Genomic DNA, 14,485 nt, shown 5'->3' on the forward strand with positions numbered 1-14,485 from the left:
GCAAAGAACTTAAATAGGTCACTTGGGGGTGAGGGGTGTAATGCACACACACACACACACACACACACACACACACACACACACACACACACACACACACATCTGGGGTTAGCCAGAGAGCATGTAGAAGAAGATAAGAAAGTTTTAGGACCAGGAGCATTGATGTATTAGGAAAAGAATGAGCCAGGGGAGAAAGCTGAGGAATGGTCAATGGGGAAGCCCGGTGTCAGAGAGGAACCAGCTCCAGGTGTAGTCAAAACTGCAGACATGAGGAGAAAGAATACAAAGTTGGCTAAAGTTCACACTGTCAAGAACCTGCAGTGTAGAATTTCAGAGAAGTGGAACAGAACTTGAAACATGAGCTCATGGGAAGTGTTTTCCTTTTTGACTTTCCTTCCACAGGAAGATAACAGACCTGCTTTTCCATGATGATGAAGGCCCAGGAGAGAGGGAGAAGAGATCATGCAAAGGGAAAGGAGGAAGGCAGGGGTGACACACTCAGAAGGTGGGAGGGAGTGGGAGGCCAGTGAAAGGATCAGGAGGGAGGGAGGTGGACAGAGATGTAGGGGAGCGGTACCTGATGGGGTGCGGTGGTTCTCTGCCTCTCTTCCCTCTGTTCAAAGAGAGAGAACAGCTGCTTTGGTCTTTAGGTCAAATACTCATTTCTAGTGAGGATGATGAAGCACACACTCAACACATGTAAGGCCTGTGCGTGTGGCCCTCTGATGCTATGAGTGGGGGGCTGGGACATAATGGCAGCATCACAGAGGGAGCTGAGCTCAGTGCTCAGGCCACTGTCCCTGACTCCTAAAGTGACTCTCTCTCATTCCAGTTCCTCTTATTCTGTCCTGCCTTTTCCAGAAGACTGTTGACCTGAGACAACTGCATAAGAATGGAATTCCTTGCTGCTTAACAATGTCACAAGCAGGACAGAAGGGCACTGAGCTAAGTTTATTGTGCTGAGGTCTTTTAACTGTGATTATATAGCCTTTTCACTAAGGTACTTGTTGAAGTGTTTGTGGTTGAGAGAAGTCTGGGTCCTTTGGGTATCTTACCTACATAGAAGTGAACCACCCTTGTGACAAAATGCCTTTATTTAAGGAAAACAGATAAGAAAAGTCTTATCTTACTTTAAGTATTTTCAAAAATAGGGGAGATATGCACACTAATGCCTATCACAATACTGAGGAATGGCCCGGTAATGGTGGCACTCACCTTTAATCCCAGCACTGGGGAGGCAGAGGCAGGCAGATCTTCATGAGTTCAAGGCCATTCTGGTCTACAAAGTGAGTCTAGGACAGCCAGGGCTATTACAGAGAAACCCTGTCTTGAAAAAGAAAAAGAAAAAGATGTTGTTAGTTCAAGACCAGCCTGGACTACATAGTGAGTTTCAGGGCAGCCAGAGCTATATAATGAGAGATCTTGTCTCAATAAAATAAAATAAATAAATAAATGAAAATGGAAACTCCACTAAAATGGGAGACGTCCCCAGGAGGGAAGAAGCCTGGAGAGCACTGTGGCCTCTGGAGCACAGAAATCACCTGACTACAGTTTCTGTTTTGTGTCCTGCATATGCAGGGCAAGAATTGAACTCAAGTGACAAGGCATATAGAACCCTTCTGATGGTTTAAGGCAATCAAAAGAGACACTGAAGAATAGGGCTGGATGCAGGCACTTTGGAGCCTGAGCTGGCCTGTTCCAATAACCAGCACTCACTTAGCTTACTCTAAGACAGCAGAATCCTTTTCTCATTGAGGCCTATAAGTACAAGCAAAGAAAAGGATATATTAAAAGTATCTTTTTTTTTTTTTTTTTTTTTTTTTTGGTTTTTCAAGACAGGGTTTCTCTGTGAAAAGTATCTTTGAGGCAGGCAGTAGTGCACACTTTTGATCCCAGTGCTCAGGAGGCAGAGACAGGTAGATAGCTGAGTTCAAAGCTAGTCTAGTCTACAGAGCAAGTTCCAGGACATCCAGGTCTACACAGAGAAACCCTGTCTTGAAAAACAAACAGAAAAGAATATATTTAATCTTAAAAGACAAGAAACATACCAATTTGACATAGGCCTGACTTCAATTTCAGCTATTTACTTATTTGGTTTTTTGAGACAGGGTCTTTTATAGCCTAGGCTGGCTTCAAACTCACTCCATAACCAAGGACACATGGAACCCCTGATCATCCTGCCTTCCCCTCCCAAGTGATAAGATTTCAGGCATGTGCCGCCATGCCTGTCAGCTTCAGCTATTTTAATAATTTGACTTTTTAAAAATTGTTATTTGGTTTTTTGGCTTTTCTTTTTAAAGATTTATTTATTTATTATGTATACAGTGCTCTGCCTGCATGACAGAAAGCATTAGATCATGTTATAAATAGTTGTGGGCCACCATGTAGTTGCTGGGAATTGAACTCAGGACCTCTGGAAGAGCAGTCAGTGCTAGTAACCTTTGAGTCATCTCTCCAGCCCTTGGCTTTTTTTTTTTCAACACAAGGTCTTTATGTGTAGCTGTGGCTGTCCTAGAACTCATTCTGCAGATCAAGCTGGCCTTGAACTCAGAGATCTGCCTGCCTGTGCCACCACTACCTGGCTAATAGTTTGACTGCTTTGTTTTGTTTTGTTTTGTTTAAATGCATAGAGTACAGTTCCCATTTGTTTCCTGGTACAAACTGGCCATGCTAATATTGTCCCAGCTAGCCCTTATCATTCTGGTCAGGGGAAGCGTTGGGAGAGTTGAAACTCCAAACAAGTGTATGAAGAGAGGCAGCAAATGTCATCCCAGGCCAGGTGACCTTCCTTCTCTAGGTTGGGAACAAGGCTGTGTTCTGTCAGGTTCCTAGATCAGTGAATGTTCATGTAAGTTAACAATAACCTCAGGATGGGGGAAGACAGGGCAGGAAGGAGAGTGTTCTTCCAATGTACATATTGACCTCCTGCTGTAGGAACCATATCCCAGTGTGGACATGATGCGGTGCTCCATCATGCGGTGCTGCAAAGCCGCTGTGGCTTTCATCTTCCTGTGGTTCTTCATCACCCTGAGAGTCCCTGAGGATACTGACGATGTAAAACCTGTGGTGACTATACTTTGGGAAACTGGGAGTGCCCGGTGGGAACACTGAGGACAGGCAGGTTGCCCAAAGCACCTGGACTTTCCTTCTAACCCTTTCCCTCTGGGTGGAGCTGGGGCGTGGACCCACCCATTAGCCCATAAATTAGCTACATTTATTTGTCATGTTTCTCAAGGAAAGGGAGAAAACAAACAGGGTCAGAGACGGTGGATCTCTTGGACCATGGCCAGGCATTGTGCTGGACTCTCTAGAAGAGTGGGCCACTTCACCTCTTCCGCTAAAAAGGCTATGGGAAGCTGGGAGAAATAAAGGCTGCTGTTTTGTGACTTTTTTTTTTGTCTTTGTCAATGATCCAGGTGGTCAATGGTGGCAGCAAGAAGAACCCCAAATCACTAGAAGACTGGCAGACCATCTCCTCCATATATTTGGGGAAAATCCATCAGAGAAGAAAGAGTGAGTAGCCTGGGGAGGGCGGGGCGGAGAGGCACAGGACGAAGCGACTCACACGAGGGAGGAGGACTAGGGACGAAGAGAGCAGCAGGCAAGAAGGCAAAAGTGGGTCTAGGAACACTTGAGTCCGCCTGACCACTCCCTCCTCAGCCCCAGGGCGACGTTGACAAATCAGGTGTGAGGGGAAGGAAGGACACTTAAAGGTACTTGATTTAAATAGGTGGAATCAGGATGAAGGGATAGTTCAGTGTGAGGAACATTTGCTGTTCCTCCAGAGGACCTGTGTTCAGTTCCTAGCATGCCTCCCTCTCTCTGTGTCTCTCTGTCTCACACAAACACACACCTCACAGACATATGACATACACATCCTCATATGCACACACACACACACACACACACACACACACACACCCCACAGACATATGACATACACATCCTCATATGCACACACACACACACACACACACACACACACACACCCCACAGACATATGACATACACATCCTCATATGCACACACACACACACACCCCACAGACATATGACATACACATCCTCATATGCACACACACACACACACACACACACACACACACACACACCCCACAGACATATGACATACACATCCTCATATGCACACACACACACACACACACACACCCCACAGACATATGACATACACATCCTCATATGCACACACACACACACACACCCCACAGACATATGACATACACATCCTCATATGCACACACACACACACACACACACACACACACCCCACAGACATATGACATACACATCCTCATATGCACACACACACACACACACACACACACACACACCCCACAGACATATGACATACACATCCTCATATGCACACACACACACACACACACACACACACACCCCACAGACATATGACATACACATCCTCATATGCACACACACACACACACACACACCCCACAGACATATGACATACACATCCTCATATGCACACACACACACACACACCCCACAGACATATGACATACACATCCTCATATGCACACACACACACACACACCCCACAGACATATGACATACACATCCTCATATGCACACACACACACACACACACACACACACACACACCCCACAGACATATGACATACACATCCTCATATACACACACACACACACACACACACACACACACACACACCCCACAGACATATGACATACACATCCTCATATGCACACACACACACACACACACACACACACACCCCACAGACATATGACATACACATCCTCATATGCACACACACACACACACACACACACACACCCCACAGACATATGACATACACATCCTCATATGCACACACACACACACACACACACACACACACACACCCCACAGACATATGACATACACATCCTCATATGCACACACACACACACACACACACACACACACACCCCACAGACATATGACATACACATCCTCATATGCACACACACACACACACACACACACACCCCACAGACATATGACATACACATCCTCATATGCACACACACACACACACACACACACACACACACCCCACAGACATATGACATACACATCCTCATATGCACACACACACACACACACACACACACACACCCCACAGACATATGACATACACATCCTCATATGCACACACACACACACACACACACACACACCCCACAGACATATGACATACACATCCTCATATGCACACACACACACACACACACACCCCACAGACATATGACATACACATCCTCATATGCACACACACACACACACACCCCACAGACATATGACATACACATCCTCATATGCACACACACACACACACACACACACACACACACCCCACAGACATATGACATACACATCCTCATATGCACACACACACACACACACACACACACACACACACACCCCACAGACATATGACATACACATCCTCATATGCACACACACACACACACACACACACACACACACACACCCCACAGACATATGACATACACATCCTCATATGCACACACACACACACACACACACACACCCCACAGACATATGACATACACATCCTCATATGCACACACACACACACACACACACACACACACACACACACCCCACAGACATATGACATACACATCCTCATATGCACACACACACACACACACACACACACACACACACCCCACAGACATATGACATACACATCCTCATATGCACACACACACACACACACACACACACACACCCCACAGACATATGACATACACATCCTCATATGCACACACACACACACACACACACACACACACCCCACAGACATATGACATACACATCCTCATATGCACACACACACACACACACACACACCCCACAGACATATGACATACACATCCTCATATGCACACACACACACACACACACACACACACCCCACAGACATATGACATACACATCCTCATATGCACACACACACACACACACACACACACACACCCCACAGACATATGACATACACATCCTCATATGCACACACACACACACACACACACACACACACACCCCACAGACATATGACATACACATCCTCATATGCACACACACACACACACACACACCCCACAGACATATGACATACACATCCTCATATGCACACACACACACACACACCCCACAGACATATGACATACACATCCTCATATGCACACACACACACACACACACACACACACCCCACAGACATATGACATACACATCCTCATATGCACACACACACACACACACACACACACACACACCCCACAGACATATGACATACACATCCTCATATGCACACACACACACACACACACACACACACACCCCACAGACATATGACATACACATCCTCATATGCACACACACACACACACACACACACACACACACACACACCCCACAGACATATGACATACACATCCTCATATGCACACACACACACACACACACACACACACACACACACCCCACAGACATATGACATACACATCCTCATATGCACACACACACACACACACACACACACACACCCCACAGACATATGACATACACATCCTCATATGCACACACACACACACACACACACACACACACACACCCCACAGACATATGACATACACATCCTCATATGCACACACACACACACACACACACACACACACACACCCCACAGACATATGACATACACATCCTCATATGCACACACACACACACACACACACACACACACACACACCCCACAGACATATGACATACACATCCTCATATGCACACACACACACACACACACACACACACACACACCACAGACATATGACATACACATCCTCATATGCACACACACACACACACACACACACACACCCCACAGACATATGACATACACATCCTCATATGCACACACACACACACACACACACACACACACACACCCCACAGACATATGACATACACATCCTCATATGCACACACACACACACACACACACACACACACACACACCCCACAGACATATGACATACACATCCTCATATGCACACACACACACACACACACCCCGCAGACATATGACATACACATCCTCATATGCACACACACACACACACACACACACACACACACACCCCACAGACATATGACATACACATCCTCATATGCACACACACACACACACACACACACACACACACACACACACACAACCTGAGGGAGCCCAGGACAGCCAGGGCAAGAGAAACCTTGTCTCAAAAAGAAAAATTTTTTCCAACGTTACATTGTCTATATGCTCATCTGCAATCCTATACATGCTCACATTGAGTAAACACAGACCAGAACTCCCTTGCGTAACTTAGTATTTCACTTTGCAATTATGATTATACTGTAGGACTGGATGGTTATATGGCTTTTGGTTTGTGTGCTGGGGGTGGTTGGGGAATGGATGACCATGTGGCTTTTTGTATGGCGACTTTGAATCTGGGTCTTACTACGTAGAAAAGGTTGAATTCATAGAGATCCTCTGCCTCTGCCTCTGGAGTGCTGGGATTGAAGGCATGCACCATCATAGCATGCTTTTTATTTTAATTCTAATTAAGTGAATGCATGTGTCTCTGTCAGTGGGTATAATAGCAAGAGTACAAGTGCCCACAGGGGCTCGAAGAGGGTGTCAGCTTCCCTGGAGCTGAAGTTATAGGCAGTTGTAAGCCTACAAGGTAGGCAGTGGAACTGGACTTAGCTCCTCTGTAAGAGCAGCAGGAACTCTTCCCCCACCCCCCCACCCCCCGCCCCCACCCCCCAAGACAAGGTCTCTCTGTGTTAGCCTTGGCTGTCCTGGACTCACTTTGTAGACCAGGCTGGCCTCAAATTCACAGCGATCTGCCTGCCTCTGCCTCCCAAGTCCTGGGATTAAAGGCGTGCGCCACCACTCCCAGCTTTATATAGTGATTTTTGAGGTCCAGCCTGGGCTACATGAAAGCCTGTTCTAACAGTCGCTTCTCTCTGGTTGTAGCTTGAGTAGGCACTCTTAATCACTGGGCCATCTCTCCAGCCATAGTATTTTGTTGGTTTATGTGTGTATACTATACTATACATGTATGTATGTGTGTGGTATAGGGTTAGCTTATGTATGGATGCCTGGGAGCTGGGGTTGCAGGCAGTTGTGAGAAGCTGTCTTTATGAATTGAACTCCCGTCCTCTGCACTAGCATCAAGCTTTCTTAACTCCTGAGTCATCTCTCCAGCTCCATCAGCGTTTGTTTGTTTGTTTGTTTTGACAAATGGATAGGGTCTCGCTATGTAGCGTAGGCTGGCCTCTACTTCACTGTGTATCTTAAGCCGACTTTGAACTTGAGCTCTTTGGCCTCAGTGTCCTGGATGCTGGGATCCCAGGTATGTACCACCATGCCCGGCCACTATGAAGCTTTACAGCATTTAAATAAGAGGGAAGAGAGCCAGGCGTGGTGGCCCACGCCTTTAATCCCAGCACTTTGGAGGCAGAGGCAGGCGGATCTCTTGTGAGTTTGAAGCCAGCCTGGTCTACAAAGGGAGTCCAGGACAGCCAGGGCTGTTACACAAAGAAACCCTGTCTCGGGGGAAAATTTTTTAAAAAAGAGGCAAGAGAAATTAGTTGAAGTATTTAAAAGAAGAGCTGTGGCCAAGGTTGTCTACATGCATTCTTAGGTAGAGAAATTCAATGATTAAGCAAAATATAAAAAGTGAAAATAGTAAATCACTGGTGGGAAAAATAAAGTCAGTCTTTGTAAGAAAGGGCAATCACTGGATTAAGGAACGCTGGAGACAGGAGGGTCTTAGAGCCCAGAGCCCAAATCCTTTGGTTTTCTGGGTTTGAGAACTAAACTCAGCGATGAAAGGACTTGGCCAATACCACAGTCAGAAGTGGGAGAACTGGGGAAAATTCCTGGGCTCCTGGGCTGGGTAAATATAACAGTGTGGTTGGGTGCTCTCCCAGAGTGTGCATCTTAGCACCAGAGCAACCTGGTGAGGAAAGGATTAAGTCAGCTTATACCTGCAGATGGTAACCCATCACTCAGGGGAGTCAAGATAGGAACGTGCGGGAAGCAGGAGGCAAGAGCTGGCACAGAAGCCGCTGAGGGGTGCTGCTTACTGGTTTGCTTGGTTTGCTTTCTTCTGTACCCCAGGACCATGTGCCCAGGGGTGGCACTGCCTTCAGCAAGTTGAGCCCTCCCACATCAGTTATTAAACAAGAAAAGGTCCACAAGCCAGGCGTGGTGGCACACGGAAGCACTCGGGAGGCAGAGGCAGGTGGAACTTGTGAGTTGGAGGCCAGCCTGGTTTACAAAGTGAGTCCAGGACAGCCAAGGCTACGCAGAGAAACCCTGTCTCAAACAACAACAAAGACAAGGTCTTTTAGTGTAGGCCTTGCAGGCCTGGAACTCACTGTGTTGTCTAAGCTGACCCCAAACTGGCAACAGTTCTTCCTCAGCCTCCTAAGTGCTGAGATTGCAGGCATGTGCCAGCATGCCCGGCCTGCAACCAATGCTCTTAACTTAACTGCTGGCTGAACCATCTCTCCAGGCCCCTGAAGAACTCGGGTAATGTCATAACCATATGAGAAGTAGTTTTGCTTTATGATTCTAATCTTCTTAAACGGTCTCCTCACCACTGTACATTGACAATTGTCCCTATTTTACGTCTTCTTAGCATGGCTGACAGTGGGGATCACCTCAGAGTCCCGACAGGGTCAAGGTGGCCTCTTGGATACACTGGCCTCTCTGTACCAGGTCTCCTCCACAGCTGAACAGAAACAAATAACAGTGCTGATCCACCTGGCAGATTCTGATCCCGCCTGGCTCAGGAAAACTGTTCTCAACATTTCAAGCCTCTACAGGGCACAGATCTTGACAGGGCAATTGCTCCTGATCCATGCCCCATCTGAGGTCTACCCACCTGTGACTGCGGTCCAGAATGAGACCTCTCAGCAGCAGATGTACTCCAAGGAGAACGTGGCTCACGCCTTCCTCATGAGCTTCGCCACAAAGCTCTCCACTTATTTCCTGCTGATAGAGGACAATGTCTTTTGTGCCCCCAATTTTGTCAGCCACATTCACTGGAAGGTGACCAACAGGAATCCCAGCACATGGGTGCTCATGGAGTTCTCTAACATGGGCATCCTCGGCAAACTTCTCCATAGCAGGGACCTTCCACTCCTGGCCCGTTTCCTCCTCCTCTTCCACAAAGAGAGACCTCTCCCCTGGCTGATCCTTCATTTCCGCACCCTCCTGGCCCAGCAAGACCCAATCCTCTGCAGGCCGTTCCTCTTCTTCCACTGGCTGTCTCGTTTCCCTTCTGAGAACGAGATCTCGGCTGGCCAGGGAAAAGGTCCTTACGGTCCCAATACTCTCCCCGGAGTGGTTTTCACGGACATGAAGCTCTCTGGTGTTCACTCCCCACAGGAGGCCTACACACTGGATGAGTCATTCTTTTGGACCGACAACGTCAGGACGGGGAACCATTTGACGGTGATCTTGAGGCATCCAGCGAACCTGAGCAGGGTGCAAGTAAGAACAGGCTCCCTCATGGATGGAAAGCACATCCTAGAAAAAGGACAGGTAGAGCTAGGCTACCATCCCGAAGGAACAGCCCCAAACTGTACCATCTTTGGGCTGCTGGGCCGTCTCATGCAAGGGCAGCTGGACCAGATCGTTCTGAATAGCGATGGGTACGGTGTTAGCTGCGTGAAGCTGGCAGTGAATGCTAATCAGGCCAGTGGTCTCATGGTCAGACATATTTACCTCTGGGGGGAAATGCTGAAACAACAGAGAGCTGACCAGAGTTGATGGTGTGTCAGGGTACGAACAATTAAAAGCTTGATGCTATTTCACTCTAGCCAACATGAATGACGTTGGAGACATCCAGGGGGTAGGAGGCAGGAAAAGAAGGCACTGCTATTTTTTTTTCAGTGCCACCAAAGCATCAGGAAACAGTCTTCCCTTTTTCTACCCAAACAAGCCACTCTAATAGGATACTGTTATATGACTCTGACAAATGTGGCTTCGACCAATTTGGGGAAAGGCCTTGGTCTCTTTCAAAATCCTTACATTCCTGGGATGCTTGGATCTCCTCCAGTAAGGGGTGTGTGTGTGTGTTTTGCGTTCACAGAGGTGGGAGTGAGGAGTAGTTTAGTAAGAGGGTGAGTGTGGAAATCATGACAAACTTTGTTCTAATGCTTTGGACATGCTAAGCAAGCACTCTGCCACTGAGCCATTCCTAATCCCTGAGGAGTCCTCAAGACTGACCTAAGAAACTATAAGATGGGGCTGGAGAGATGGAACTCAGAGGTTAAGATTAAGAGCACTGGTTGTTCTTCCGGGAGCCCTGAGCTCAATTCCCAGCAACCACATGATGGCTCATATCCATCTATAATGAGATCTGGTGCCCTCTTCTGGCACGTGTAGGCAGAATACATAATAAATCTTAAAAAAACAAACAAACAAACAAACAATCAAACATCCCCCCACCCCCCCACCCCCCCACCAAAAAAAAAAAGGAAAAAAAAACCCCACAAGATAGTTCAGTGAGTGCCAGACGTGATGGGGCATGCCTTTAATCCCAGCACTCGGGAGGCAGAGGCAGGCAGGATCAGTGTGAGTTCTACAACTTGAGTCCAGGACAGCCAGGGCTACACAGAGAAAAGCTGCCTCAAAAAACCAGAAAAAAAAATCAAGAAAGAGATTCCTTAATCTTTCTTCCTTCCTTCCTTTCTTTTTCTGTGTAGCCTTGGCTGTTCTGGACTAGCTTTGTAGACCAGGTTGTCCTTGAACTCACAGAGATCCTCCTGCCCCTGCCTCTCAAGTGCTGGAATTACAGGTATGTGCCACTGTGCCTGGCTGGCTTTCTTTCTTTTTTCTTCTTTTTCTTCTTTTTCTTCTTTTTCTTCTTCTTCTTCTTCTTCTTCTTCTTCTTCTTCTTCTTCTTCTTCTTCTTCTTCTTCAGACAGGGTCTTTCTGTGTAGCCTTGGATATCCTGGACTCGATTCGTAGACCAGGCTGGCTTTGAACTCATAGCAACCCATCTGCTTCTGCCTCCCGAGGGCTGGGATTAAAGGCGTGCGCCTTCTCTCTTGTTTTAGACAAGCTCTCACTATGTAGCTCAGAAGGCTTCAAACTTGTCATCCTCCGTTTCTACCTCCTGGGTGCTGAGATTACAGAACTGTGCCACCATATCAACACTACTATATATATTGCCATAAATATCTAGATATAGATAGATAAATACATACATACATACATACATATATACATACATATGAGGGAAGTTACCTGGAAGTCACTAGCAACAGGATTGTGTGACCTCGATCCTGTCTGAGGCCAGGAAAGGTGAACGGTCACAAGGAGGCTCCTGTAGCTAAAGTAGACAGCTTTGGAGAAACTCACCACATTCTCCATGAAGCTACCAGGAGTGCCTTAGCCTTCCTCTGACCGTGACGCCCAGCCCTCTCCCTCTCCCTGTGACTAACCTTCTCAGTCCAGCAAACCAGAGACACCCAAACATCCTGACTCTATCACCCAACTGGTCCTCAGACATACCCTTCAGGGGACACTATCCAACTTTTCCTCACTTAGGCTGAGATCATATGTGACTGATATGGGGGCGAGGGGCAGGGGTTCAGGTATCCTTAGGGACCCTGGTCAATCTGAAAAGTAGGGCTTGGGGGGGCTACAGAATGAAAGTACAACTGCCCTGTCCCCCCACCCCCCAGCATCATGGCTTTGGGGGTCCCTGCAGGTCAGCCGAAGCAGCTCTCAGCCTCCTCGCTGACTTCTTTCTCCTTGTGCCGCCTGTGTCTTTATCAGAAGCAGGGGCTTCACATTTTTCGGAATTGCGTTTTCGAGGAATGGAGTTCACGTTTCATAGCTACTTTCTGCTGAGAAAGGCCACGGCCAGCAGTGAGACAGGCTCCGGGTGCCCAGCTGAAATTAGAGAGACCTTGAGAGCCCAAGACTCTTAGAGACTTGAGAGAAACCTGCACCGCTGCTGGGCGCCATACCTGAGACTCCAGGAACATCCCACTGTACCCAGCAGTAACCACGCCCTGTCCTCTTGCACAGACAAGGCCACAGGGCTGGAATCGTGTAGTCCAGCAGCTTCACATTTAAAGCAATCCTCCTGCTTCAGCTTCTCAAATGTTGAGACCGCAGGCATGCCCATCTCCCTCTTTAGAGTAGCATTATTTTATTTTGTTTTATTTTTGGTTTGTTTGGTTTTTTGTTTTTTCGAGACAAGGTTTCTCTGTGTATCCTTGGCTGTCCTAGACTCGCTTTGTAGACCAGGCTGGCCTCGAACTCACAGAGATCCACCTGCCTCTGCCTCCCAACTGCTGGGATTAAAGGCGTGTGCCACTACCACCCTGCTATTTTTGGGTTTTTCAAGACATGGTTTCTCTGTGTAAACTTGGCTGTCCTGGACTTTGTAGACCAGGCTGGTCTTGAACTCACAGTGATCTGCCTGCCTCCGCCTGCTGAATGCTGGGGTTAAAGGCATGTGCCACCACCACCCAGCTGTTTTATTTTATTTACTTATTTTGGGGTTTTCATGACAGGGTGTCTGTGTAACAGCCCTAGCTGTCCTGGACTGACTTTGCAGACTAGACAGGCCTCAAATTCACAGAGATCCGCCTGCCTCTCCCTCCCAAGTGCTGGGATTAAAGGCATGTGCCACCACCGCTTGGCTCACATTTTACTTTTTAAATAGAATTATTTTTAACGGTGTGTGTGGACACATGTAAACTGCTGCATTTCTATGGAGTAAACCAAGGAGGGGCTCTCAACACTACTAAACTGAGGTGCTAATGGGGCATGGGTCAGCTCCTCTCTGGCCACTGCAGCTCAATGGACAGTATAAAAGTTGTAGCATCCCCATATGCTGGGTTTAATTCCAGCCCTACTCACTAGCTGAAGATTTCGCTGGCAATGTTCTTTAACCTGAGTCAGTGTTCCCACTTGTAAAACAGGAGTTCCACCTACCAGGCAAGCTTGTCAGTGGAGAAAAGGAATCCTTACACAAAAGACAGACAGCCTCAGCAGCAATGGTGGCTCATACCTTTAATCCTAACATTCAGGAGGCAGAGTTTGAGGCCAGCCTGGTCTACAGACAGGGTTCCAGGTTAGCCAGGGCTACACACAGAGAAATTGTGTCTTGAAAAGAAAAAGCCAGGTGCGGAGGCACACATGTAATCCCAGCACTTGGGAGGCAGTGGTGGGAGGATCGCTGTGAGTTCAAATCCAGCCTGGTCTACAAAGCAAGTCCAGGACAGTCAAGGTTACACAGAGAAACCCTGTCTCTAAAAACAAAGAAAATCCAAACAAAATAAAATAAAAGACAGACAGACAGACAGTAGACACTCAGAGGGCATCAGC

General features: G+C 47.4%; 1 protein-coding gene across 2 annotated transcripts; it reads left to right on the forward strand.

Moving 5' to 3' along the window:
- Positions 1 to 863: 863 nt before the first annotated feature.
- On the forward strand, positions 864 to 10,929 carry LOC311605618 (alpha-1,3-mannosyl-glycoprotein 4-beta-N-acetylglucosaminyltransferase-like protein MGAT4E). Of its 2 annotated transcripts, none has more exons than XM_084796294.1 (4): positions 864 to 1,000; positions 2,935 to 3,066; positions 3,417 to 3,513; positions 9,771 to 10,929. In XM_084796294.1, exons 2-4 carry the CDS (start codon positions 2,956 to 2,958, stop codon positions 10,904 to 10,906), a joined length of 1,344 nt encoding a protein of 447 aa, XP_084652420.1. In that variant the 5' UTR covers positions 864 to 1,000; positions 2,935 to 2,955; the 3' UTR covers positions 10,907 to 10,929. The 2 variants fall into 2 exon arrangements, with proteins under 2 accessions (XP_084652420.1, XP_084652421.1); XM_084796295.1 differs by having other exon boundaries at positions 2,935 to 3,054.
- The last annotated feature ends 3,556 nt before the right edge of the window (positions 10,930 to 14,485 follow it).

The sequence above is a fragment of the Acomys minous genome (genome assembly GCF_964271855.1).
Source record: "Acomys minous genome assembly, chromosome: 1".
Classification (NCBI taxonomy): Eukaryota; Metazoa; Chordata; class Mammalia; order Rodentia; family Muridae; genus Acomys; species Acomys minous.

What these genes read in the sequence shown, in the direction of transcription:
- LOC311605618 (XM_084796294.1), top strand. Translation starts at nt 2,956, where the DNA reads ATGATGCGGTGCTCCATCATGCGGTGCTGCAAAGCCGCTGTGGCTTTC. An exon ending in CTGACGATGTAAAACCTGTG is followed by an intron (nt 3,067 to 3,416) that starts GTGACTATACTT and finishes TCAATGATCCAG; the next exon opens with GTGGTCAATGGTGGCAGCAA. An exon ending in AATCCATCAGAGAAGAAAGA is followed by an intron (nt 3,514 to 9,770) that starts GTGAGTAGCCTG and finishes ACGTCTTCTTAG; the next exon opens with CATGGCTGACAGTGGGGATC.